This window comes from Polistes fuscatus, unplaced genomic scaffold, assembly GCF_010416935.1.
Source record: "Polistes fuscatus isolate 324 unplaced genomic scaffold, CU_Pfus_HIC Scaffold5, whole genome shotgun sequence".
Taxonomy (NCBI): domain Eukaryota; kingdom Metazoa; phylum Arthropoda; class Insecta; order Hymenoptera; family Vespidae; genus Polistes; species Polistes fuscatus.
The window spans coordinates 3,476,717-3,503,945 of NW_025113129.1; the positions used below are offsets into that span (position 1 = coordinate 3,476,717).

The 27,229-nt window shown below is 33.8% G+C and overlaps 2 protein-coding genes across 7 annotated transcripts; both read right to left on the reverse strand.

Annotated features, from left to right (window-relative positions):
* Nucleotides 1–101: 101 nt before the first annotated feature.
* LOC122522579 (pyridoxine/pyridoxamine 5'-phosphate oxidase) lies at nucleotides 102–2,096 on the reverse strand. The gene is made up of 6 exons (XM_043643770.1): nucleotides 1,908–2,096; nucleotides 1,313–1,461; nucleotides 1,123–1,222; nucleotides 952–1,026; nucleotides 486–688; nucleotides 102–415 (listed from the first exon to the last, which is right to left on the reverse strand). Exons 1-6 carry the CDS (start codon nucleotides 1,908–1,910, stop codon nucleotides 286–288), a joined length of 660 nt encoding a protein of 219 aa, XP_043499705.1. The 5' UTR covers nucleotides 1,911–2,096; the 3' UTR covers nucleotides 102–285.
* A 1,128-nt stretch (nucleotides 2,097–3,224) lies between these two features.
* LOC122522580 (atrial natriuretic peptide-converting enzyme) lies at nucleotides 3,225–26,984 on the reverse strand. 6 transcript variants are annotated; one of them, XM_043643775.1, is made up of 13 exons: nucleotides 25,952–26,984; nucleotides 25,204–25,614; nucleotides 10,877–11,060; nucleotides 7,200–7,413; nucleotides 6,086–6,457; nucleotides 5,694–5,926; nucleotides 5,412–5,618; nucleotides 5,104–5,317; nucleotides 4,888–5,033; nucleotides 4,634–4,802; nucleotides 4,290–4,540; nucleotides 3,747–3,865; nucleotides 3,225–3,538 (listed from the first exon to the last, which is right to left on the reverse strand). In XM_043643775.1, the coding sequence occupies exons 2-13, from the start codon at nucleotides 25,258–25,260 to the stop codon at nucleotides 3,365–3,367; spliced, it is 2,340 nt and encodes a 779-aa protein (XP_043499710.1). In that variant the 5' UTR covers nucleotides 25,261–25,614; nucleotides 25,952–26,984; the 3' UTR covers nucleotides 3,225–3,364. The 6 variants fall into 6 exon arrangements, with proteins under 6 accessions (XP_043499710.1, XP_043499709.1, XP_043499708.1 ...); XM_043643774.1 differs by having other exon boundaries at nucleotides 25,204–25,617; XM_043643773.1 differs by having other exon boundaries at nucleotides 25,204–26,984.
* Between the last annotated feature and the right edge of the window lie 245 nt (nucleotides 26,985–27,229).

The following is a 27,229-nucleotide window of genomic DNA, read 5'->3' on the forward strand; positions in this document are numbered from 1 at the left end:
TTATTGTTTACACGACGATAAGTGTGTGTAATTTTATTTAAAAAATTAATTTTTAATGACGCCTAAAATCTTGAGAAATATAATTTCATTCTTCGTCGTGGTTTTTCGTTTCTTTTTTCTTTTTAAGCAAGTTTTTATTCGTGCATTTACAAGCTACAATGATATTTCGGATTTTTGTATCGCTCGGCATGAAAATATTAATCTCATTTTTGAATAAAATAAAAATTACACGAATTGTGATAAAGAAATAAATAATGGAATAGTTATTAAATTTGTATTTGAATATTAGGCAGCCAATCGGCGATGTTGCCATCCTTCGGTCAAGCTGTTTCTGTTGTATTGCACCCTGTCTCCTATAAGCTCGTCCCTCGCGTAATAAAATTCTACCATTGTCGGTAACAATTTATATCCGATACTGAAATAAATTTATATTGATGCAATGTAACTTGTTAGTCTATACGAAATTGAAACAAAAATGAACGTACAAGTGATCCGGCATTGGTAATTCATTTTCTCCTCTTCGATACTCTCCCAAAATTTGATCGTGTCTTCGTTTTAATTCGTCCCAATCAACTTCTTTGTCTTGATAACACAAATGGGATCGAATTTTGCAAAAGAGTGGTTCTCTGTCGTAAAGGTGTTTAAATTCTGATCGTTTCAACTTTTTAATTGGACCTTCGACTCTTACCTACACAAATTTATTACAATTAACTAATAAATTTTACATTGGCGAGATCCAAGATAAAAAAATAATTAACATTTGTATTTTAATAGAATTTTACAATAGTTTATTTATCAATTCAAAACGTAAACTACTTGGTAGCGTTGTTAACAAAAATATACCTGCCACTCCTAATACTCGGTAAAAATAATTTCAACTTTTTTCAGATAGGTCAAACAATTTTTGAGACACCCTAAATATTATTTTATTTAACAAATTCAAACTATCACCTGTCGTGCAATATTTTGTCCTTTATCATTTATGTAAAGCCATACGAAACAAAGTGCAGCCTGCGGTACGCTATCCTTTGTGTAAGATAATTAATGATATAATTAATAAATATAATATAGAAATTTATATATATTTATATCTATAATTTCGTTTGCATTAATAATTCTTACCAATTCCGAGGCTTTTCTACTACGTTGATCGGTAACAAGTACAAAACCATCGTTATCAAATTCTCTGAGAACAACATTCCTTGCAGCAACTTTATTATCTCTGTTGATTTACGCGTAGTTTTAATCAGTTTCATTTTTACGATTTTATTATTTCGTTTCATTTATTATTAATCAATCGTAATATACTTACTTGGAGGTTGTCGCAAGACAGAAAATATCAGGCAAATTATATTTATATTTTCTCGATTCTTCGTGCCAAGATCTAAAAAGATCCAATGGATCATCGACTATCCCATCGATCCTTGACAAATCCGAAAATTCCTCGCTTACTTTAGTATCCTTCAACGAAACATGTAATTGTGTTGAAACATTATATAATTTGATATTATGTTAATTATAACCTTCTTGCATAGAAAGTTTACGCAGTACAGAATCTTGCACAGTTTTCAACTATGAGTAAGAAACATATGATTTACTATGACAAAGAAATGTGATACTTATAACCGAGTTGCATTCATAAAAAAGTCATGGTAAGCAACCGGTGCAATTTTGTGTGGTTTAGAAATCTCTAAACCTCAAATATTCTTCGTTTCATCTTTTTTTTTTAAACGTAAGCAAAATTTCAAAGACAAACACATTCCCATTCAATAATGATTAATATATTTTTTTTTGCAACATTGTTAATTAATATATTTATTTATTAATCGGCACGAATTTTCCTAGTAACTTAATATTTTGTTTTTCTTCTTTTTCTATCGATATATTATATTAGACAAAAACCTTACCATGATTATGCATGAAATATTATAAAATGGGAATAAAATCGAACCCCTCGTTTATTTCACTTGATAGTTTTCAAAACACAGGTTGTATCGAATCGTTTCTTAACAGACGACTGAGCAAATAGCAGCAGACAACTTAAATATGAACTCCTTAGAAACTCCCACCACTTGGACACACTTAACGTTACTGCATCATATTAAAATCACCATGAGTGTGTAATTTATATCTAGTTTTATGAATATGAGTCCATCTATTCTTTTTATTTACATTAAAAAAAAAAGAAAAAATACACTACAAGGATAAGAACATATTATTCGGGAAAACGATTTAATATAATATCAAATTCATTATATTTAACTTATTATAACAATCTAACGAATACTGCTACTGTATAATCAATTACTATGTTTATTCTTAACTCTCAATAATCTTGTGTTACTTAAAAATCATATACCGATATGATTATAAATATTTTTTGTGTGCAATTTCATTTTTTTGGTCCAATGACTGATAAGATTATCAACTTTTTCAAATTTTTAATTAATCCTTGGAAAAGGCCACTTAAAAGATCGATAATCTCGGTCATTGAATTTATTTATAGTTATGGAGAAAATTTCGGCTAATGAGAGTTAATTACCGTACTTATTAAAATAAGATAAGATAACGGGTTTTTCGAAATTGGATAAATTTAATTAGAATTTCATTGAATACGAAAACCTGTCGTAACTTGTTCAAAATTAATTTAGTCCTAATATTGTATTTATTTCGTTAAGATATAACACGTACAATTTTTGTTTCGTCAAATAAATTATAATTAATTGCGTCGCGAAAATGTGAGAAGAATTCAAAAGAAAAATTTTATTTGAAAAATGATATACATATAATAAGACTCCCGTTGTTGCTATTTACAATCGTACAAAGTGAGTAGATTTTTTTTTAGCAATCGTTTTATTTTTCTTACTAAAATGATAAACGCTAAATAATATCACTACGTGTATCACTATGTACGTTTAGGAAATTACAATCTAATGGCTTGACCTCGATAACGAAAGAGAAAAAAAGAGAGAGAGAGAAAGAGAGAGAGAGTGAGAAAAAAAAAGAAATGTTCGAATTATGCAAAATAGAAAAAAATATATATCCTATATCGTTCACGATTTAAAATATTTGTGCCGATAATTTGAAGAGCAGTTTTGATACTTAACAAAATAGAGACAAAAAATTAATAATCGTTTATATAAATCATAGGATAAATTTAGAATATATATTTTTTGTTGATTTAATTTAACAGTTATTATTACAATTACCGGCACACATTTATCACAATTTTTATTTCAGTACGTGTACGTTGTTTTCATTTTTAAAATGACTTACTGTTTCGTCAACAAACAAACATAAAATACTTTCATATCGAATAGATATCATAGTTAATTACTTTTGAATTTGTAAAGATTGTGAGTATTTAACTAATCGTCGATTTGATCCAAGCGATATTAGAAGATATTTGATCATACAATCTAGGCCTTTCAACGCCTGCTTTAGAACAAGCTATTCGCCAACTACCAATTCCTGTTAGTGCCCAAGTTTGACTGGCAGATTGTAGACAAAGCATTGGACTACCAGCAACTTCTTCTTCCTAATAAATTTCATATTCGAGATATTATTTTTTTCTTATTTCATTGGGTCAGTATTTTTAAACATTTTAAAAATGAATTGTCAGTATTTCGTAAGAAAATATATTAATAACTTATCAATTTATAAGCATCTATTTTTAAACTAGTTACATAAAATGTTTAAAAATACAGATGCAAATAAATAGGAATATTAAATAAATAAAAACTTACATTGCAATCATCCACCGAATATGCAGGTTCGGTACAAACGCTGTTGACCGATGCGATGCTTATGTTTTCACATTTTTCCATCGCACTATGCCTCAGTTGTACTCTTTGAAGCATATCACCTAGAAATAAAAAAAGAAAATATGTTTGTTTTAAAACTGTATAAATGTTCTTTTAACAAATAAAATCGTATATCAATGTGTACGATTGAATTGCATTCTAGAATCAAGTATCTTTGTATCATACATGAAAGTATATTTTAATTCATGTTAGTTATATAAGTATACCAGTTGGTTACGTTTCATACTTATTTCAATGTACACGTTTATCTAACGTGTCGTAGAAATGCATATTGTAGTTACATTGAAATTAACTTGCATTCATTATACAACCTTCTCTTTTACTTTATCTTCATATGTGAAAGTATTCGTAGAAGGAAAAAAGAAAAAGGAAACAAACACAAACCTTCGATCTGTCCGATACACGATATTTACATTGTTACGCAATTTTGATTTACATTTTTTAAAAAGTATAATGATGACTTACGATTTCTAGCCCAACCCAGAGTATTGCATTGAGATGCATTGGTCGATGGTGGATCCTGAGCAGATGGTAAACAAACTGGTCTGACAAAATCCGAATAAGTGGTAACAGGTCTGTCCAATTTTAACAGAACAGTCGTACTTCCTTCAACTGGAGATTTAATCATTCCTACAATCCTACGTTCCTGTTGCCACGGTGAAGTACTCGAAAGACGTACTGTGCCTAATCTGGCAGACCATTCTGCCTTTGGTTGTCTATATTAAATAAATATTTTGTAAACATTTTTTTCGTCACGATACAATTGATCAGTTACACGTATACGTTTAATTAATTTTATTCTTAATTACCCTTGGAAACAAGAAGCAGTAGTGAGTAACCAAGTTTCAGCAATCAAAGTGGCATCGCAAACGTGAACCTCTTCTTTAAAAAGTGCCGCGTGCCAAGGCCAATCACCAGGTTCTGCCATTTTACTTAGACCCTGTTTACCTTTATTTCGTAATGCCTGTACTCCGCATTCTGAAACGATAGATACACAAATTTGTATTTACGCGATTAATGGAATAAAAGATAAATTATGTTGTTGGTGATTCGTATTTCGTACCAAGTTCAGAACAACGGATGTACATGACGTCTTTACTTGGACAGGGTGCCCTAACAAACGTAATTTCTGTAGCCGATGGATCTTCCATGTGAACGTATTGAACGTCTTCTTCTTCATCGGTTCTTACCTCGACAGATTGGACACCGCTACGAAATATAAAAATCCAAATCTAAATGAAATCTTATATTTAGGAAATAATACAATAATTATACTTACGTATATGTTAATAAAGTACAAAGAGAATTGGCTACAGTTTGAAGTACAGTTTCCATTTCTGTCGATGGCATAGTGGCGTTCAAATTTTCCGTACACAGTTTACCGATTGTACCTTTTTCGTTAAAAACAACGTAACCTTCGCTGTTATATTTTGCGGCATGGGGTGTATCCCATGGCTGGGATTTAACTGCTCGTACACTTTGCGACAATGATACTGTTAGCAAAAAGATCAAACAAATCTTTTATATTAATTGTTAAACAAAAAGAGAACACGCAATCTTAATGGATGAATTTCTTTTTGTACTCACGACAATCTTTTTCGTCACTACCATTTGGACAATCAATTTTACCATCGCAACGTTTGTTTTGAGGAATGCAAGTTCTCCCAACCCCGCAGTGCATATAACCGTCCCGACAATATGCGCAATTTTTTTCATCAGCCAAATCCGGACAATCGATCACACCGTCGCAAATTCTTGGCGACAGGGCCTTCGATTGAAGCGTTTGAACGCATCCTAAAATAACGATTGAACAATTATTATCTTATCTAGATGAATTTTCGTACGAGAAAGACAACCTGATTGAGTTACCTGGTTTTGGTCGGCAACTACCAACGTCAGCGTATTCAGGAAAATTGGAACAATCCAAGGCTCGTTTGATCCTGTCGGGAAGTCTATTTCCACAACCGTTCCAAAATTCTCGACAAAAGCTTCTGCAGGGTAATTGCAATATATCTTCGGGTTCACCGGTTAGACAGGCAGGTTGTAAAACCTGACAGACGAAATCGTATGCCGAACGATAACATTCGGCGTCTACTAATTCCCTGATAAAAAATTCAAGATATATACGTAATTGTAATAATTATTGTAACCAATGTAAAGTTAACAATATCATAATCCTTTGCCGCGTGTGTGTAGAAAGTTAAAAAATGGAACGTATGCGATCGATTGGATACGGAACGCGTTAACGAAAAACAAAATACCTAAATGCAATAACGTCTTCCTCGACATCGATCAAAGAACGGTGTCCCAACATATTCGGATAGGAAGTGATGTTGTATGGAAGATGTTTGCAGTAAGATAATTCCAAAATACTGCATCTTCTTGGCGGTGGTGCTGTTGTCGTTGGAGGAATCGTTGAAATCGTTGTTTGCAAGCTGACTTGTGCGTTTAACGCTGTTAAACTTTCTTGAACCTCGAGACTTTTGGCGTCAATCGTTAAATTCGATAAATATTTCGTACTGTTAGGATCGATCTCGCGCGATAAAATGTCGACCACGTCGCTGGTGGTGATCGTTTGATATCGTGGATCAAATCTGACGTCGAAATGAACCACCAAGTCGCGACCTTCCACCCTAAAAATAATACAAAATTAAATGTATATGTGTGTGAGAAGATTTAGGGGTAGCGGGTAGATTCTGTTTTTGATTCCAACAGAAACAGAATTTACTTCAGGGATGCGACCCTGCCCACGCGAGCCTTGATTCTCTCCCAATTTCCAATTATTGGGAGAAATCATGTCCTAATTTAAAATCCCAACCCTTCCTTCATCACTTCTTACTCCAGTTGGAAAATATTTCGCACATTGCAAAACTATAGGTACTCGAACAAAATGTATAGCTACTGTATTCGTTTGATGTGATACACAGGAGAATAAATAATTGATGAGAGAGAATGTGGCATTCAAAGCTCGTTCTTTCCTAGTGCACATCTCGTCGCGTTTGCTTATGTATGAGCCGCAAGAAAGCAGTCGAGAGAATAGCGGAGAGGGTTCGTGAAAAGGTTTTCTCTAGTACCGAGGCGAGATAAATCTCGGTAAGAACATCGGTTGACTTTCAATTATTCCGTTCGGAAGAAACCCCATCTGTTCGATTTATTTATTCGATTTACGCGCAATTCCAGTAATCTGTTTGCTTTTCGCTTTAAACCAAAAATCTGGAATATCGGGCACAAACGTGGGAGTGATGTATAGGTTCTTATTTATTATAATATATTTTTGTTCAAATTTCAACGTAGTATATTTATTGTTTCGAATGAAAACAGAATAGTCAATTATTGTATCCGATAAAGAAGGGATAATTATTGAAAACGACTTACCCGTCGAGTGCTAAGACATCCGATGCGAGAAATGAAAGTTTGAGCCAACTACGACGGAAAATAAGATTGATCCGATCGCGATATTCTCTCGATCTAATGCGAAATGCCTCGGTAGAGGGATCTGCCAGTTCCAATGCAAAGTAATCTCCCTCGGTAACGCGGAAAGTTGCTAAAAATATTTGATCCGCTGGTGATTCCGACGTTAGGAACGTGTCTGAAACATCATACAACAACATCCTTAATTAACCATTCCCAAATGATGTTATTATAGGTTTCCGAAAGGATCGTTTCCGAGACTATTAAAATGCTTTACTTACTAATTACCATAATTAGATAGTTCTATGATTAAGGAAATGAGACGCGCAAACGAGACGGAGTCACGTTCTAAGTTTGCCTGCTTTCTTACGAACCTATAATTATATTTTCTTTCACGTTTTCTTTTATTTTTCTAAATTATTGATAAAAATTAATAAACGAGTATACGAGTAATTGTAGGTGTTGTACAGTAAAAATGGCGTTACGGTATGGACAGGAGAAACTAGGAATTTTTCTGTATATTATTTCAACGTAAGAATTTTAACTCTTGTATTTGTAATTTATCAAAAATTCGTGTATTATTTATTTTTTCTTTAATTCAAATACTATAATTTGTCTGTACGAATATTTACAGTTTTCTTTTCTCTGTTAGAATTTTGATTCTAATCAAATAATGACGGATTATCGTTAGGTGTTTTATTTAATGGCGCGAAGACAAAGTTAATTTTCTTTTATGGGCCACCATCGAGATGAGATTATAAGAAGAAAGAATCGAGGACACGCAGGTGCCCGCAGCTACACGGTGTCCAAGAGACTCACCTTTCACCGCAAACTTCGGTCAACGATTTTTCCTTCATCTTTGTTAGAGAGGCCTCTTTTTTTTGAAGAAGAAGAAGAAGAAGAAGTCAGTCCTTATTTTGCAATCAATTTCCCGACGGCAATACTACGATGCGGTTTCGCGTTCGATATCCGAGATAGTAAAGTCGACCATACAATTTTTAGACCTAAGTCGTCGATAGAAAAATACGTGCGAACGAAAACTAAACGAACGCGTTTTCTAATGATTAATCTGCACTTCGGTAATTTGTTAAACAAATGATTAGGATTTTTATTAATCTGGTCATCAGAAAGGAGCCCATTTTTTCGATTGGAAAGTTTTTATACAAAATATTACGTGGAATAAATAAAATAAATAAGAACGAAATCCCCTTTTCTCTCTGATTATAAAATTCAATACTCGTAATTACAATAATACTTCATCCAATTGATTATAAATTACTAGAATCAATTTTTTACTTACAATACAATTTTAACAGAAAACAGAAATGTATATAAATATAATCGATCGAGAATAAATGAAAATATATAATAAAAGAAATCATGGAAGGATGACGCGACGTTGTACGAGTTCCGGTATTGAAAGTCAACCTCAGTGTTCCTCCTCCTCTCTTTATGACGACCCTCTTCTTACTCTCACCATCATCCTGACTACACGCGTACTCTCTCGTACCGGGAATCTCTCTCTGTAAGTACGAGTATCAAAATGTTTCAAGGACACTACCCCTCCACTTTAAGGTCGAGCAAGGAGAAGTGGTCATAGGCGCGCGTCACTTCGATAACTCGGTCAGACCGTTACCTTTTACTACTTCGAAGACCTTGCTGGACCCAAGATGATGATCCTTCGTGATTCTTGGTTAAACCACGCATAAGATATATTCTCATTCATCGTTAAATCAAATGTCCTCCTTCTTACTCTTTTTCTTTTCTTACGTATTTTTTTTTTAGCACGTGTTAACATCTTCATATCAAAGAGAGAGAGAGACAGAGTTGTACTTACAAAGTTAGGTTATGTTTAACTTACGGAAAAAAGCGCGCCAAAAGAAGTTTAGCTTCAAGAATTGTATTAATCAAAAGTAATAAGGAATTTGGTAATTAGTCATTAATGTTGTTATCTTTTATTATTGACACGAGTGAAAATAATATGATATTTACTGTTAGGTTTGTGCAGCAATAAAATTATGTTCTTTTAATATATAATTTTTGAGTTGTTATGTTACTTCTCGAATTGTTTTATACCTGGGAAAAACTTAAATAATTAAATATAATATATTTAATGACTGTAAAAGTATAATGATTTCCTTGTTAATAGTTAAAGTATAAATAACAGGAATTTATTAACATTAATGTTGGAACAGTCTTTATTGAGTCAAATGTAGATTTGAAATAAACGGTACTTGAGGGTACTTTACAGGAAAGGAATTCTGCAAAGTTAACCTGGACAGGAAGTTCTCTAGTCAATATAAAGTCGTAATAAGATGAAGAAAAAGAAAAAGCAGTCTCGATCAAAACGTACGACTACTCATGACTTCCTTGAAGACTCGGTAACTCGGTCAGACCGTTATGTTTGCGTGCTGAAAGACCTCAATGGGCTTTGGCCGCATCACCTTCTTCTTCTTCTTTTTCTTTTTCTTCTTCTTCTTCTTCTTATTATATTTTACACGCTTATATGCCCTCGTCACAATGCGTTTATCGACACGTTTCTGCTTTAACACGTAAGCGTCATTAATAACTCCTCATTACACGTTGCTTCTGAATTCTTTCAAACATTTCGATCAATCCAACGTGTTACTTCAATTCCTTCTTGTTTTCAATTTGGTTGATTAAATATATTTTTAATTGACGCGATTCCCATGAATCTACCGTACGCTCTAAAACAATTATTTTCTTCCGATTGTTCTAAAGACGAGTCGGAAAGTGAATTGACTTTTTAATCAGTCGCGTATTATGGGTTAAATAGCATCATTCAGAATCACACGGTGTAACTTTACAGTTACTTATTCCAACGCAAGAGTCTCAATTAATTCCATGCAACTTCACGAGTCCGACACTTAATAATTGCGTAATTTAACCAATCGTTATATGATTTAGTAAATTGTTTTCTTTTTCTCTTTTGCAAAATGATGGGATCTCTATTGCGTTTAAGACATTTTCTTGTTGGATCATTTTGGATCGTTTGATGAAACAAACGTGATAGTATTTGAAGGTGAAGTACGTGCAAACGTAAAGGAGGAAAATGTTAAATTGTTTCGAACAAAAGGAAACGTCGATCAGAGTTCGCGGTTCGTAAGAGGTTCAGACACCGTGAACGCAAACTTCATCGAGAGGGTTTCTCGCTCGAGGAACGCGACGAGAGTCTCTTTGACGACTATGTAATTTCATGCCTTCTAAACCGCATCGGGCCAGGACTATAACCGACAGGAATTGCAGATTTTCGTTCGACTACTAGACGCTTCTCGTCTATTCTCAAGATCGGATTTTATGGTGAAAGCGGTGAAAACGAACGAGTATCTTCATTTATTTTTTCATCAACAATTGAACCATTGTCGAATATCTGAATATTTTATTGGTTCGTTGTTACGAAGATTTTTATTTGATTTAAATTAGGTTAATTACCAACGACCACGAATATTTGAAACATTCGAGTACTTAGTTTTATTTCGATGCAATGAATTTTAATAAATAATAAATACAAATTGTATAGCATTATGCGGGTGGTTATAATTAAAGAAACAGAAACAGAAAGGATGCATATTCGTTGGGAAAAATAAAATGAATGATAAAGATAAAGATAATATACTTACAGCCGAGGTATATTGAAACGCCAGAAAATAGAAGGAAGAATAAGAAGGCAGCCAGTACGCAGCAACCACATCTATATTGACCACCAAGTTTCCTCGTGAATCTGATGTCGCTGTCCGAAGACAAGATGGAACTTGGTGTACCAGCTCGACTGAATCTTCTCGTGCTAACCGTGCTCACCGAGATCTGCGGATGATCGCGAACAACGCTGTGAAATTTCTTCAAAGGATATTTCGTTATTATGATCTCTTTATAAATAATGTCCAAGCATGCTTGTGTGTATTTTTATTTACATGTGCAGGATTGTATTATTTTTCCGATGACGTGTCAAACTTTCAGAAATGATTATTACGAAAAAATACAAAGACCAATTTCACGATTTAAACGATACTAATTAATATTGTGTAGGTATTTTTTTCAAACAAACGAAGAATCATGAATCCCATGTAAATGCTGCATCCGACATATACACCATGTATACGTATTTCATAGTTGAAAGAAATAATAAATTACGGTAGGATGTAAGATAAATTTACGAGGTAACCAATGAAATGTAGAACGTTACCGATGATTTTCATCTTAAATTACTCCCTCGAGATATATATATATATATATAGTATATACCCTATAGCGAAATTTTTCGTTACGAAATCGAAATGCAATGGTGGAAGACATCGAAGAGAAGTAGCGCGACGTGGGCGCGTGACGAAATTCTTCTTTCTCATTCCTTCGTTCGAAAGAAATTTACAGAGGTTCCCAGTGTAGACACGAATCGTATTAAATGATCCTCTTTTGCTTCCTACTACGGAGAAGTTGAAAATTGTGCAATCGTAGTGTATTTAATAATACTGCGAATATCGATTATCGAAAAGAAAGAAGATTTCAATTAAAGAGAAAGGATAATTAATGAAATATCAAAATTATCGCGTCTAATCCCGAAATGAATGAAGATTCGTATCTTGAGATTAAAAAAAAGTAAATTATTGTTATTCCTATGAAAAAATCAATTCGATGAAAGTTATACTTCATAGAAAATTCATTCGGCTTACTTTTTGCTCATCACGGTTAAAATTATTTTTCTCACTAGCATCGAACAATAATCGCGAATCACGAAAGCAGGAAACGCCTCGTAACGTACACGAGCGGCAGGGCCTGTAATTATGCGATTAGCCGTGTAATTGTCCGAATCGTAGCTTATGCAAGCGCATATCCGTGCTTTAAACCGATCGACCCGATCGAAACTTGCTCGTGTGTCGTGACACATGCAAAGCTCTCGTATGTGGTTACTGTAAAATACCTGTATACTAGTATAGTACGATACATTTTTTTATTCTTATGCATGTGTGCATACAGAGTGTATCCAAAACACGTGAGACCTAGTTCACAAGTGAATAGGAATTATAAAAAAACAAACAAAAAAATAATTCAACGAACACGTGTTCTACGATAACACTCAACCTTATTTCAAAATGACGCGTCAGTTTTACCATTGCAATAATTTAAACGTTGCATATCTACAGTAGTAAAAGGTGTTTGAAATATTTATTTCGAATCTTACACGCTGTATATATCTCTCAATTAAAAAAATATAATGTGTTCTATATATTTATATAGACAAAAATATAACAACACGTAAATGTGTTGCTTTAGAATAATTTGATAATAATTTATCGGAATTTGCTGAAATCTAGGAGAAGTTTGTGAACAACCCAGTAGATTTACGGAAGCATAGTTACCCTCTCTCTCTCTCTCTCTCTCTCTCTCCTAATACCTAAGTTGCAAATCTATGAGAGTAAGCGTCCGTATAATCGTCGCTGTGCAAACGCGCGTGCAATGTACGTTCGCCACTCGCGATGAATCTTTCTCTTTCTAATGCCTTCTCTATCTAGCCCACGCGACGAATAGATAAACGAACACACACATACACACACACATACATGAATATAGAAAGAGAAAGAGAGAGAGAGAGAGAGGGCGTAGGCCTCCCTGTTCAAATGTTACGCTTGGCTCACGCTCTATGGTATGGTGTATGGTGTACATGCGGTAACAACCGAAGAATCGCACCTTTCTTTCCATCGAATGATGATGATGATGATGATGATGATAATGAGGATGATGAGTGGGCTAGTTCTAAAGTTCTTTTTATCATCCTTTTGTTGAAACGAAATGTCACGAATTTTACTCGACTTCGATCCATTTTATTCGACTCGCACAGTCTATGGGAAAATGCATTCTCTTCCTTCGTGGAAGTTTAATAAAGACGATTTCTATTCGATTCCAAGGACGATACTCTTTTACTTGACCTTTTATTCAACATTACAAAATGACATTTCTATTATATAGGTTGATAAAACCATCCGTGAAAATGTTTTTTTCAAAAGTCTTCGTAGAAATTCTTTTATACGTGGATTTTATATAGGATTCATATATTTGAAAGATATTATTTTTAAATAGTTTTTAATATGTTAATGTATTCTATTAACACGTTTCTTGCCGCAAGCTTAGGATAGGTTTCATTATAAATTTGTCGTTGTGGGATTATTGATAATGTTTTTTTTCTCTTTCTATTTATTTGCGAAACGTTTGCAATCCATCGATTTATGGACGGAAGTAAATTTTTGTCGTATTTAAAAGGTCACATATTAGATATTCGTCCTTCTCAAAATAATCTTGAATATCGTTAAGAATGTAATAGATTCGAATCGGTAAAGTAAAAGCGAATAAACGAGTATAAGGAGAAACGAATATAACGTTTGTGAGAGGAGAACCCTGATTTTCTCACGCCAGTTTATTATACTAGAGGCTTGCGTTACGAGATTTGAAAAATAAACGGAAACAGTATTAAAATTTTTTGTTGTTGTTGTTTTTTGACGGAAATGATTATTTATTTAACTATTACAATTTAGAATCTAGATCATTTCCGTACGTTGTAACGTGATACGATATTTATGTTCGTTATTTAAATATCGAATTTTATAAAATAATCGATTGGCAGGTATAGAAAAGTAACCATTGCATATCGAGGAAGGAAAAGGTCATTAACATTATCCCATTTAATTAAACGAGTTTTATTTCTAATAGATTAATAAAAACTGTATCACGATTTCGTGTATGTTTGAATATATTTTTCATGCAAAAATAAAAATGAAAGATTAACGAGAAATCGGCACATGATATTATCGCAAAAATGCAAACCTGAAAATCTACTAGACTGTAACCTAACTACACATACCGGTAAAACGGTTTCTGTTCGTATCTTCTGACTCGAACTTTGTTTTCTCCAAAAGAAAGAGAGAGAGAGAGATATCGAGAGCACGAACTTTATGAACGGGGTCTACCCCTTATTTTTTCGTTTAGACGATAGATATAATTTTAATTAGAGCTTTGAACGCTACCGATCGAGTTCTATGATCGAGAAACCGCCAATCGAGTTTTGTATAAATCTTATGTAATAAGTTTAACGATCCAAAGGTGGCTCTTTTGCCGAACAATAGTTGCACATATTACGAAAGTCCAATGAAAGTTCGTGCACGAAGCATTGTAATTGCTCGATTCAAAGATACCATTGAAACATTTTATTGACTACAATTAATCTGATTGATCGGGTAAAAAAAACAAAGATTCGTACTTTTAAACAAATGTTTGTTAAACTTGCTTCCGATGCAAACATTGTTCTAATTGTTTACGCGATTTCGATTATCATTGGTCGATCAAATGCTTCAACACTTTTACGATCGAAAATTTAGTCCCCCTATGGTTTTTTGTATTTGTCAAATTTACTAATTATTAAATTAGTACTTTTTTTGTCTCTATCCAATCTAATGGTATTTTAAGAAAAACATAATATTCCTTTGATACGTGGAACCGTGTGATATTTTACCAGTTATCTCTATTACAAGAAACAACAAGGTATCTCGTGATTCTCGTAATAGAACTAAAAGGTCATGTGACCTGATCTTCAGCAAAAGAAAGGATTCTTCGTGACGAAAGACGTTACCGAATAAAGAAAAGATTTAACTTAGATTAAGAGCATAATTTCATCGATTTATAATAACATAATTCAACGTTTCCCAAACAACGATTCGCAATCTAGGTCATTGAAACTAAAACAAATCACCCTTGTAATCTAAATTTTTCGGATTTATCAAAATATATTGGTAAAAAGTAGATATATTAATAAGAAAATATATGTGAAAACGTAGAAAAAAATGTATAGTAATTAAAATAATGATAGGGAATATTGATTGGGAAAAGTTGGATGTTTCGAATCAACCGATAGACAGTGTATTTAAAATGTATTCAAGGAGGAAACTTCGTGATCGGGGGAAAGCTTGGCAAACTGTGCAGCTAATCGTAAATCAAATTGGCAATTACAATTGTAAAATAATCATTGACTTTCGAGCGTTAATGCGACGTAAAAGAAGAAGAAGAAGAATATCACGAGGGTCTCCTTTTCGAAAGTAGATTTCAATGTCAGTAAGTGGAGAATCTAGTATCTAGCGATGGAAGAAATAGATTAAAGTGTTAAGAAACTAAACGTACTAAGAGATACGCGTATGCTTCCGTTAATGGACACGGTCAATGACTTCAAGGCCGAGATAAAAAAATTCAATCCTGCTCGATTTATTTCCCATCTTAATGACTTTCGTGAAAGTTCGTTGAATCGATTAACTTATAAACACATTGACCCCCTCCTATCCCTCTTCCCCTCTTCCACAAGTGGACACAAACAAAGAATAAATTAACAGGAAAAGAAAAAAAGGAAAGGGATATAAGATTGTTTTAAAATTTCATTGATATTGAATAAAAAATAATGGAAAATGTACAGGTCTTCGTGGCTCAAGTGGTAGAGCGTTCTTTCGGTATGCGAAAGATCCTGAGTTCGAATCCCGGGCCTCTCGATTTGTGTAAAACAACTGAAGCTCGAATTTTTTGGGAGAGTTCTTCGAACGAACAAAAATTCGTCACTAAATAATAATGGAAAATAACATGAGGATTTGATTAATTACAATATTTCTCGAATTATATCCCATTATGTTTACTTAAAAAATATGATAGAGTAATATGCAAAAAAAAAGATATGTGTGCTTGGTGTAAAACAACTTCACCCTACGGAAGTTGTACATTTATCATAGTCATCTCGACTCACTCGACGTCATCCTCTGAACTTTTTACGACTCGAGACTTACAAATAACGAATGCAAGTCTCGTCCTCGACTCGAACCATCACGGTTTCCCGGAAACCCTAAGATTTAAGAACCTTCCTCCTCTTCGAATAAATACTAATCATTTCTCCAAATTTCAAGATAATACATTCGAAGAACAATTCGTCGAAGTAAGAATATCTTCTTGCAAACGTATCAAATTATTTACTACGAGTTCAAAGTGTCAAACTTTCTCTAAATTAGTGTCACTTAGAATAGGTATGACAAAAAAAAAATAAAATCTAATGTGTCCCATTGGCTCAGCCAGAGTCCCCCTTGACTTACTTGACTGTTACTACCGTTACTCCAAACAACACCAGGCTGCCTTTCGAAAAGAACGAGAATCTAGGAACAAGTTTTGCTCGCCTTAAATTACACTCTACCCGCTTCCATCCCCCCTTCCTCTTCCCTCACCCCTCGTGTATGCATGTAACGAGCGTCCGACACTCGTAAACCCGTAGCCTTCTCGGTCCAATGCTTCGATTCTAGTAAACACGATAATGCTTTCTTCACCCCCTATCTTCCCCTCTTCACCAAAAGAAAGAATGACAAAAAAGAACCGTAAAGAAAACACCACTCTCCACGAATATGTCCAATTAAAAATCATTAGACAAAGTAAACAGGGATAAACGCAAGTATTTACTTTCCACTTATCGGAAAAAACTAACACGTCTTTTCTAACATTCATCATTCGTTCAAAATTCTGAAGTTATACGTAAGTACGTGAGTATGTTGATTATAATCGAGAAAAAGAATTTTAGATTAAATCTGATAGACCCCTTAAAAGAAGAGAAAAGAAACTACTTTGCAATGAGTAGTGGACTACGATGAAAAATGTTGATTGGATAAAATACTTGTTCTTTTGTGTTTCAATCGAATCCAAAAACCGTAATAAACTTTCATTACTACCGTAACGATTTCCGCATAGAACGGAATAAATTGAAAGGTGAATGATCGTATCAAAAGGGGAGTAGGTAGATGATTATAGAAATACGTAGAACAGGATCTGGTAAATAATTTGTGTCGATTTGTTGAGAATAAAATAGAAGGGGGATATACTGACAAACGACGAGTGACAATTCCTCGTCTCGGTGTTTGGAATGTCAATCGGCTTGATCGAGTGTCGGTAAGAGGTTTAACGGTAAATCGTGAAGAGAACAGATGACAGCCCAACCCAACCCAACTGAACTGAGAGCCAACAACCCAGCCCAACGTTAACGCATCGTTTTCTATTCCGGTCAGCCTAGTTCTTCGTTTCTCAAAGCTCCCGCGGCGAGTGCGTAGGTATTCAACACACGCTCTTATACTCACTCAGGGTCAATGGAGAACAAGGTCGATCGGATAGAAGGTTTCGGAGACCGTTTTAAGGTTTCCAAGAAAAGAGAAGCGAGAGAGAGATTCGAATTTTTTTTTTTACTTCAATTATTTGTTCACGATGAAGAAGTGGTAGTGCTGGTAGTGGTGGTGGTGGTGGATAGGGAACCCTAACATATCGGTTTAGGTTGGATCAAGAATTTTGGTTATTTCTCTTTTGACTTTTTGTTAAGGGGTCTCGAGTGTACATTCAAACTCAAAAGTATTAGGATTCCTTCAAAATGTATTGAAAATATTCTAATCTATATAATTCAAAGAGGATACTTTTGTAAATTGAAATCTCTTTGAAACAATTTGCATCCAATCGTGATTATTGCTACTCGTAATAGTAATTGTCAATAGAAGTTAAGAACGCACGAGGAGAGTTCGGTCGAAGTTTATTACGAGGCGTATATCTAATTCCGTTGAGTCGAAACCGCGAGACCGCAGAAATAATTCAAAGAATATGCGCCCAGGACGAGTAGTTTCGTTTCAGATCGTATAGAACGAAGACAAGAGATTCTATTAACCCTTTTGTTCGTTATTTTTCTTACCTAAATTGTCGTAGAATTTAATTTAATCATCTCGAATTTCGAATACGCGTAAAACTTTAATTTTAAAGGAAAAAAGAAGAAGAAAAAAAAGAAAAAGAAAAAATATAGCCGAGAAAGGAATGTAGTTATGCGTATTTTGCAGTAAACGTACTCTCGAAAATAAGTAAGATTTACGAAAGCGTTGATCTTTGTTCTTGACATTTCCCTGCGAAATACGGAGACTCAGGATTGTGCAAAAGATTAGTTAGAAGGTCAGACCCTGCTTGGTTTACGTCTCCACGAATAAATATAGTTTTTAAACGTCTCTACCAAAGCTAGTCTTGGGTGACAACTTATAGATAAATTCCTCGAAGTATTCTTACACGGAATAGACCAACACGTTTTCTAACTATTCGCGATACAATACGCTAATGACAAAATAAATACGACGTCGAATGGATTATATTATTGTGGTATGCACGAAATGAATTAACTGCTAATATCAACTAAATTTAACTGTAACATCGTTTCATAAATCTAATTACGAATCATGCAACCATATTCATTTCTGTAACTCCTGTTAATCCTAACGAATTGTGCTGATAATTACAATTAGACTCGTTTCCAAAAAGAAAACAATTTCACATTCATTATTTCGTAATACTAATGATTGTAAAATAAATCCTTTCCTATTATATTTCAAATTGATCCTACTTGGTTGTAATTATTATCGGCGCACAATTATTTCAGCAAACAAGAACGGGTATATTAAAAAAAGTGTGTCGTCATTGAATGAAAATTATTTAAATGCTACAATTATCTTCCCACACCCATTCTTTCGCGAATTCCACGAAAGGTAATATGGATAATACATATATATATATATAAAAAAAAGACAAGGGGGAAAGGTGAGGGGGAGGGGAGAGGGAAGAAAAAGAAGAAACGATCGTAAGAAAATTGCTGGCGTAAAATTCAATAATAACGCTTCCGCGCTCCAAGTTTTACGTCTTTCACGAGAAACAGAAGATGCATTTCCGAGACGACGATTTCGCAGACGACTGTTAGGAATATTTTCGCACGAGATCCGAGCATCTAATTAACGTTGGTAGCGCATCTCTTACAGAACGGAGAAAGAGAGAGAGAGAAGACCAAAAAAAAAAATATAAAAAGAAAAAACATTCTAATGCACATAAACACAGATAGATAATGAGAGAATAAGCAACTGAAAGAACGTAGAAAGTGTGCCAGATTCGTGTCTCTCACCTTTGAATCCCACGAACTCTTCCTCTTGTGTTCCATCGTGACGGTCATCTTCAAAAATCGTTTCACTTTGTTTTATATCCTTTTGGAATTTCTATTTTTTCGTCAACGTCCCTCCGAGAGGTCCTCTTTCCTAGGTGAAATCATCAACCTCATCGCGTCGTTTAATTTTCCAATTTCTGTTTGATTATTTTTGTTGTTGTTATTCTTCTTCTTTTTTTAATTAATTAATTTATTTATTTGTTTTCTTCTTTTTTTTATTTTTCCCCTCGATCACCCAACACTAATGCGTTATGCGCATACGTTTTTATACTCCGATTCGCACTGCACCAAACACCTTGCTCTTCTGTTTCGTCGAATGTGGAAATCCTTTTAGGAAGCAGATCGAATCGATGCCGTTGCGCTTTGCTTCTTCTCACGATCCTGTTTTCTTTTCTTATTAATTTAGAGAAAAGAAAACGACGTCCGGTGGAACGAGAGGAGTGGGGTGTTGTTTCGTACTGTAAATTATACATGCGAAATTTCTATTATTATTCGACTAAATAAAATAAATGGATGAATTTTTTTTAAAAAAAATAAGGAAAAAGAACAACATTAGGTACTTCGATGGCACCTTCGTGACCAACGACTGGTGTGTATCTTCTTCGTGGTAAACAGTAATACGGTAATACGATCTCGCGGAACTTTAGATGCGTGTGCAGGTTCTTGACACTGTCGACCATGAGACGATTTAACACGGCATCTTAATATCATCTTTTTATTCAAAATGCTCGAGAAAAACTAAACGTAAACTAAACGAAATTGTTGGCATTAAATTTGATCCGAGAAAAATTCATGCTTTCTTTTTTTCGTCCATGTAAAAATTTAGGGAAAAAAGAAATCAAATATAAAACGAATGTCTTAAATTATACATTTAACCGAAATTCGATTAAACAAATTTGTCTAAAAGAAGAGAAAGTACTTATCGTGAAAAATGAAGTACACAGGAAGAAACTTTGAAATAAAGTATTCACTCACTGAGAAATATTGAGGATCCAAAGGAAAGAGAGAGCACTGTGTTATTTTTTTGAAATCCTTCGAAATAACTAAGGACATTCGTTGAAATTCGTTTTAAGAAAAGCGTCCCAGAATCGGCAGCGTCAACTTTCGAGTACTTGACCCAATTAACAAGAGTAGCGAAAGAGGTCCATTAAAAATCACTGGCCCGTGCGAAAGCCCATTAAGATCGGACCGGTTGTAGGGCACGATGCAGGTGCACGATAGAGACGGTACCGGTAGACCAGCTGCTAGACGTGAAACGATACTAACCGATGTACGTTACAGTTTTAACACGATTGAAAAATAATCAAATAAACAGGAGAACGAGACGAACACACAAACGAACGAACAAACAAACAAACTGAAAATGATGAGAACAAGCTCGACGAATAGTTCTGTGGTATTGGTTGTTTCGTGTTTCGAAGACAATTGATGAAGTATGTTCTTTCGTGCTCGAGGAACGGCCAATTTCTCTTGGAGTCGATGAAATCGGAGTCTGTGCCACGAGCCGGGAGATTGTCCAGAACGAAGAGAGAACGGAGCCAGAGGACTGCTCGCTTGCCGTTCGCTCGCTCACTCGTGGATGCACTTTCACGTCATTACCGGTTCTACACAGCACGACGCGTTCTACTCCCTCCCCAAAACTACTGAGGGCACGTTTATGAAGCTGTCTGGAGCAAGGACGATTGCTACGAGGGATTCGATTTGTCACATTCTCGATCTTTCACGGAAACGTATCTAGAAAATACTTTTATGCATTCCATGTATATTGAATATTGCTATTACAGGTACACATCGTACTATTTCAATAGGTTGGAAATAAATCTTATTCTCATTATATCTCAGTGAGTTTTCTGACACCAGGAGGATAATTCCATTCTAATTCTAGGAATTTAAATTCCACTAATAAAATTTCCCAATCATTTAACCAATTCATTGATCCTTTCAACCAATCCATATTCTCCATTAAATTTTGTCTAAACTCACTTTAATTGTATAACTTACTTTTTCTCTTTGATCATTTTTATTAATTTTGGGTTTAGGAATTATTTTTACATGCTATAAATAATTGTAACTATTTATTGTATTTAATTTAAGTATATTTTATTAGTTTATTAGTTTCAATCTCGTACAGAAGATTCGTTTACATGTCTTTATAATGTGGATCTGATTTTTAAGATAAATAAGATTTAACTCGTAAGAAATAAATGAAATAATGTAATAGGTTGTTCTTAAATTATAAAAGAAACAAACACGTGTAACTAGAAAACGACGGGGAATCGAAATGATTTGTTTTTTTATTGAAAATGACCTCTATTCTATTACCTTTTTTTTGATTGATCTATGATTTGTTGGATATGCTGTACGTTCATATATACATACATAGAAATAGGAATGAAATAAGAAAGAAATGATTGTAAGTAGTCCATTGGTGAGTTATCTAGTAGACCGTAAAACCAATCTACTTCGGCGAAAGTGTGTCTATGTGTCATATCGTTAAATCTTCTTACTTTTTATCAAATAGAGCGAATTTATTGTTTTATTTTTGTGCACTGACTCGATTCGTAAATTTGATATTTTTTTCTTAAGATAATTTTCTCATTTATTGGGTCAATGAAAATGGATATCTCTTTGCATTGCATGCACATACAACACGTTGAGTGTCACGTTGATATTACATGGCTTACCTGTAACACCAACAAGTATGACACATTGTAAATATTAAATTTAAAGTTTAAATAGTAAAACTATTTGATATATTGTACATTGGATTAATTTCTGCATACCACCATGGCATACATTCAACTTGTTGATTTATACTTTCTTACGTTTTTTAAGCTTGAAAATGAACTCAATATCTAAATTATTGTGAAAGTAACGAGCATTTTCATGATATGCATGCATTAATTCTATCGTGCGTTTTTCTAATGTGAACAATATCACTCGTTTAATCGAATAAAGACACGTTCGTATATCTATGTAGATCGTTTAAACGTACGAGGAGAGAGTAGACTAGTTAATCAAAGCTAAGTTGCAGGTGCAATAACATCGCATTCTCCCGTCACGGAATCAATGAAGCTCTCAAAGAGAAGTTTCGCACGCAATCTCGCAATAAGATCGGAAGTTAGAGTGCACTCAACGAGTTTACAAGCCTTTTACTCCCACGAATAACGAATAGAGAAACAGAATTGTTCCGCGTCTTGTATGCACTTTCACGTCATTGTCTGTTTTGTTTCATAGTTGGGGATCACTTGAAATGATCACGGATATTATTCGATTACTTTCTAGATAAAAATAAAAATAATTCATTATAATTTATCATTCGTATATTTTGATATTATATTATACAGAATATTTGTTCGCACCTTTTCAATAGAAATATGAATTTAATGAAAGGCATGTGTGCAACGATTCGAACGAATAGACGCAGTGTTTCAAGGGTAACATGTGGATGGAATATAACGCTTTTGTACCTTCTCGATTACACTTCGGAGGATTAATTAATTATACCGGTAGTCTCGATAACGATCTTTCAAACGAAAATTGCCAATTTTTAATAAAATATATTCATCTATACGAGTTGGAAGAGAAATTGTCGTCGTAACGTAGTACGATATTTCTATCCTTGAATTCATGGATACGATTCGAATGAGAAAAAATACTGCACGCATACACGCGCGCGCACACATACACATATACGAAAACACACGTGAACGAACAAAGAAGAAAGATTAAATTTGCATGAGGACAGAGGAGAGAATGTTAAGCACCTTTCGCGTATCCACCTCGTCGTAATTTAAAAACACGCACGACCGCTAAAGAATGTGAAAAAACAGGGTTGAAAGAACGCTATAAAATTCAAACGTGAGGAACCAAATCGAATATAACATACACGTGCACAAATACAGGGACGGCTCGCGCGTATATTGCGAAATTACAACACCCCTTAATTTTTCTCATATTACATAAATATATATTTATTATAATAAAATGAATTTATATGTAATTGTAATATTTAATTTTGTAAAATATATCTTATACAATTTTCTTATTAAAAAAATAAGAAAAATCCATCTTATAACATTTAAGATACTAACTGCACAGAATGCTGTATGCACTTTATGGCGAGATGCAAGCTAATAATGTAATAACCCACAGTCATGCGAACATCAAGGAGAAATTTATTGAGTTTCTCGTTTAAAATAAGACTAGAAGAATTCATCATATTATTTCAATCATTTTTAACAAGAGATAACTGATAAAAAACATTAAACAATACGTTGGTTAATTTATGACAATAATTTGAATATTTGAAAACTTGCAACAGCCCCAGCACGATTTTGAAGCTACGAGCCACTACTGCTCACACGGATACTATGATACTTTGAAAATAGTCCTGAATGAATCTACCTTTGGTTGATTTTCTTTTCGTCGTTTCTTCGAGGACGTCCTTTCCTTTTCTTCGTCAGGGTCGTCGTTCGCGAAATGAAAAAACTTTTCTTTTTTCACTTCTCTCATTAACTCTCTCTCTCTCCCTTTTTCTCTTTCTCACACACACTTTAATATTCTTAACATTGAAATAACCACGTGGATTATGAATTAACGATTATATTTCGTTACACAGAAAATATGAAATAATTTAGGAAAGTGGATAAGAAAGAATACTAAATAACACGCTAACGACAAGAACAGATGTTCACTCTTCCCCAAAGACCGGAAACGTTTGTATCTCTTTCCCTTTTAAAGTCAGTACCGACACTGGAAGAAGTTTCTTCGGGTATACCAAGGCAAGCCTCTTTCTCTTGTGTCGCGTGGAAAGAAACAACCGTTAATGCTAAACGCGAAGTATTCTGACGCGTGTTATACGCACGAATGTGTACTCTTTTACGAACAAACACGCACCACTCTAACGCAGCTAGCTAGCTAGCTACTTGATGTATGCTATTGGCTTCTATTCGATTAATTATTTGACAAATTCCCTTCCTGTCTGCCACACTCTAACTAAAACGCTATCTGTGACATCCAAATTGTGCCAATTAATTGATTGAATGACAAGTTTTTATTTCATGATTTATTAAAACAACATTTTAATTTTTTTTAGTGAAAAACCAATACGAGTTCTGTGCATTTCTTATCGTAATTCCATGATGGAAAATAAATAGTTGCGTGTTTAGATTGGAAAGTGATATTTTGTTTTGTAATACATTTAATCGGTTACTTGTGGTGATCTTTTTGATAAGTGTATATTTTAAATTGTGTCATCGAAATGAAACACATCATTATATTATAAAGAAATGTATTTTATTACATTTTTCCAAAGAATTTTAATGTCGAACAAATGTATGCATTTATGCGCGGATAAAATTGGCGTGAAAGTAAGGTTTCTTTTAAGAAAAACGTTAACACGTCATTTACAAAACGGGATCAAAGTTTCTCCGATTGTTTTTGTTTATTTTTTCTTTTTTTCTTTTTTGTTTTCTAACGATTTCAATTCGATTTTAAAGGGAATTAACAAGATGAAAAAGATATTTCTCAATAGGAAAGAGAAATGTTGTCTTCTGGAAAGGAAAGAAACGATATATACAGTCTCGTTCGAAATCGTGAGGTAAGCACGTTCCCTTCTGATCGTTAACAACAAAAACGAATAGAAAGAGAGAGAAAGAGAATAGAACATTTGTAAGCAAGTGCATTCCATACTTATAAACTACGCCAGATAATTTTTTATGTATAAATATACAGGTTGATTCATCTAATTTTTCTCTGATTTCTACTTAAAAAGTTTGTTCGGTTAGGTGAATGAATATGTGCCTGTTAGATAATTAAAAATTAATACTATTAAAAATAGAACCGTTCGCATTCGCGTATCGTTAGTTTACGATTTTCCGTATAGGATTCTTCTTAACCCGTTAAACAAGTGTTCTCTAAAGAGTACTTACTTACATTCGTTCGTTTACAGTTTATCCTGCATCTTCGACGAAACAGCTTTCTATATGCCATGTTTGAAGAAACGTATAGAAATCGTCGTAAGTATCTTCGTAATTGTCGTTGACGTTGTCGTCTTCTTCGTCGAGAAGGTGAACGAATTTCTCCGGATTTCAACGTGTACGGTTAACTCAACATAGATAGTGAGTACTTACAACGCATGCGTTTAAGATCGTACCGGTATGATCGACGACCCGGTCGTAAGTTCAATTTCCAAGAAAGCTTGCTCTCCAACGCCATTAAAAACATTACCCCACGTGTAGAGATACATTCCTTTCACGTTTTTTCCTCTGCCCCCCCCTCCACCCTTTATATTTCGAAATCGTCGAGGAGAGTTTGAACTAACGGTGAGCAATCTTATACTCCAGACTACTATAAAAACGAAGAATGAAAACAGGAATGGGTCAAAGATTTTCTTTTTTTCTTTTAAAATTATAACTGTAATTTTAGTTAAGAGACAATGAGAGAAAGTATTGTATAATATTATTTGAGTTAATATAAACGAGACACTGAAAGATTAGAAATCTTAATATTTTCGACAGTAATCTAATATAATTAATTATTTAGCAAAATAAACGTCAAGTGTAAAGAATTTACGACAATTTTTCTAACAGATTAAAAATTCGAAAAAATAAAAAAGAAAAATCATTTACTTTCTATTTAACAGAGATCGAAGAGAAAAACAAACTTTCTATAAATCAGTTACCTCAAGCTGACAATGGCAGACGGTTTATTAGCGTTCCACGTTGCACGTGTTCTATTTATAAATTATAACATTTCTAAGAGTCGATTCTTAGGAGTCAGGAGTAGCAAGCAAGCGCTATATTCGTATCCCATGGTTGTTGAACCGAGTCAAGGGTTTTGCAACGAACGGACTTCGTAACGGCATCGTGTAGTCAATGTCTTGCAATTGCATCATTGAAGCTTGACGCGTATCGATAGCAAAAAAAAAACAAAAAAATATATCACTTTTGACAATGGTTGTGTTGATTCTGAAATTTCATGATCCGATGAGACAAATCAAATGGATATTGTGAATTGTTCCTAAATCATTCCTCTCTTTCTCTCTCTCTCTCAATCTCTCGTTCTTTTTTTTTAAAAAAAAGTACCTGAAATAAATAAATTGAAAATATAATTCGAGTACTTAATCGTTCAGTTTATTCGTATGGACAATTAAACGATACATATACATGATGTGTACGAATTACGTGTCCCACTCTCTCATCATCTTTTTTTTTTTGCATCCCCCTCTCTCTCTCTCTCTCTTTCGCTCGCTCAATGTATCTCTTGATATCCTCATTTTGTCTCTCTCACATTTTTTTTTGTTATTTTACTTTATTTTTCATCATCATCATCATCATCATAATCATCATTCCTTAAATCTAATACATCGATAGCAATCGGAAGAATTTTTACATAGACCATCGACTCGATTATCAATGGCCAATAGTAATAAGTTCAGTTCCGATTGCGAATCTACTTTAATGATAATAATAAAAATTAAGTATAACTACCCTGTAAAATACGAGATTGACACTACCATTTCGGGGATAGCGGTATAAATAGGTCGTTATTTTGCAGTTTGGTTACAAATCACAACTTTCGAAAGAAGTATATGATACAGTGAATATTTCGGGGGGATTAATAAGTATTAGGCAATACAGTTTCTTTATCTTTATCATCATCATCTTCATCATCATCATGATCATCATCATCATCTTTCTCTTCTTTTTCTTATACTTATCTTTTTTCTTTTTTTTCTTTTTTAAGTTCGTTTTCTTTTATCATTTTTGTGCTATTACTTGCTTTCTTTATTTCTTTATTTCTTAACTTCTTCATTTTTTTTTCCTAGTCGAATCGTATTTTTCTGAAAACACACTAATGCATGTGATACGATAGAACAATGATTTTTTTTTTTAAATAAAATACTGTTTTAGTGATATATAAATGCGTTAACGTCGTTATCATCATCATCAATCTTCTC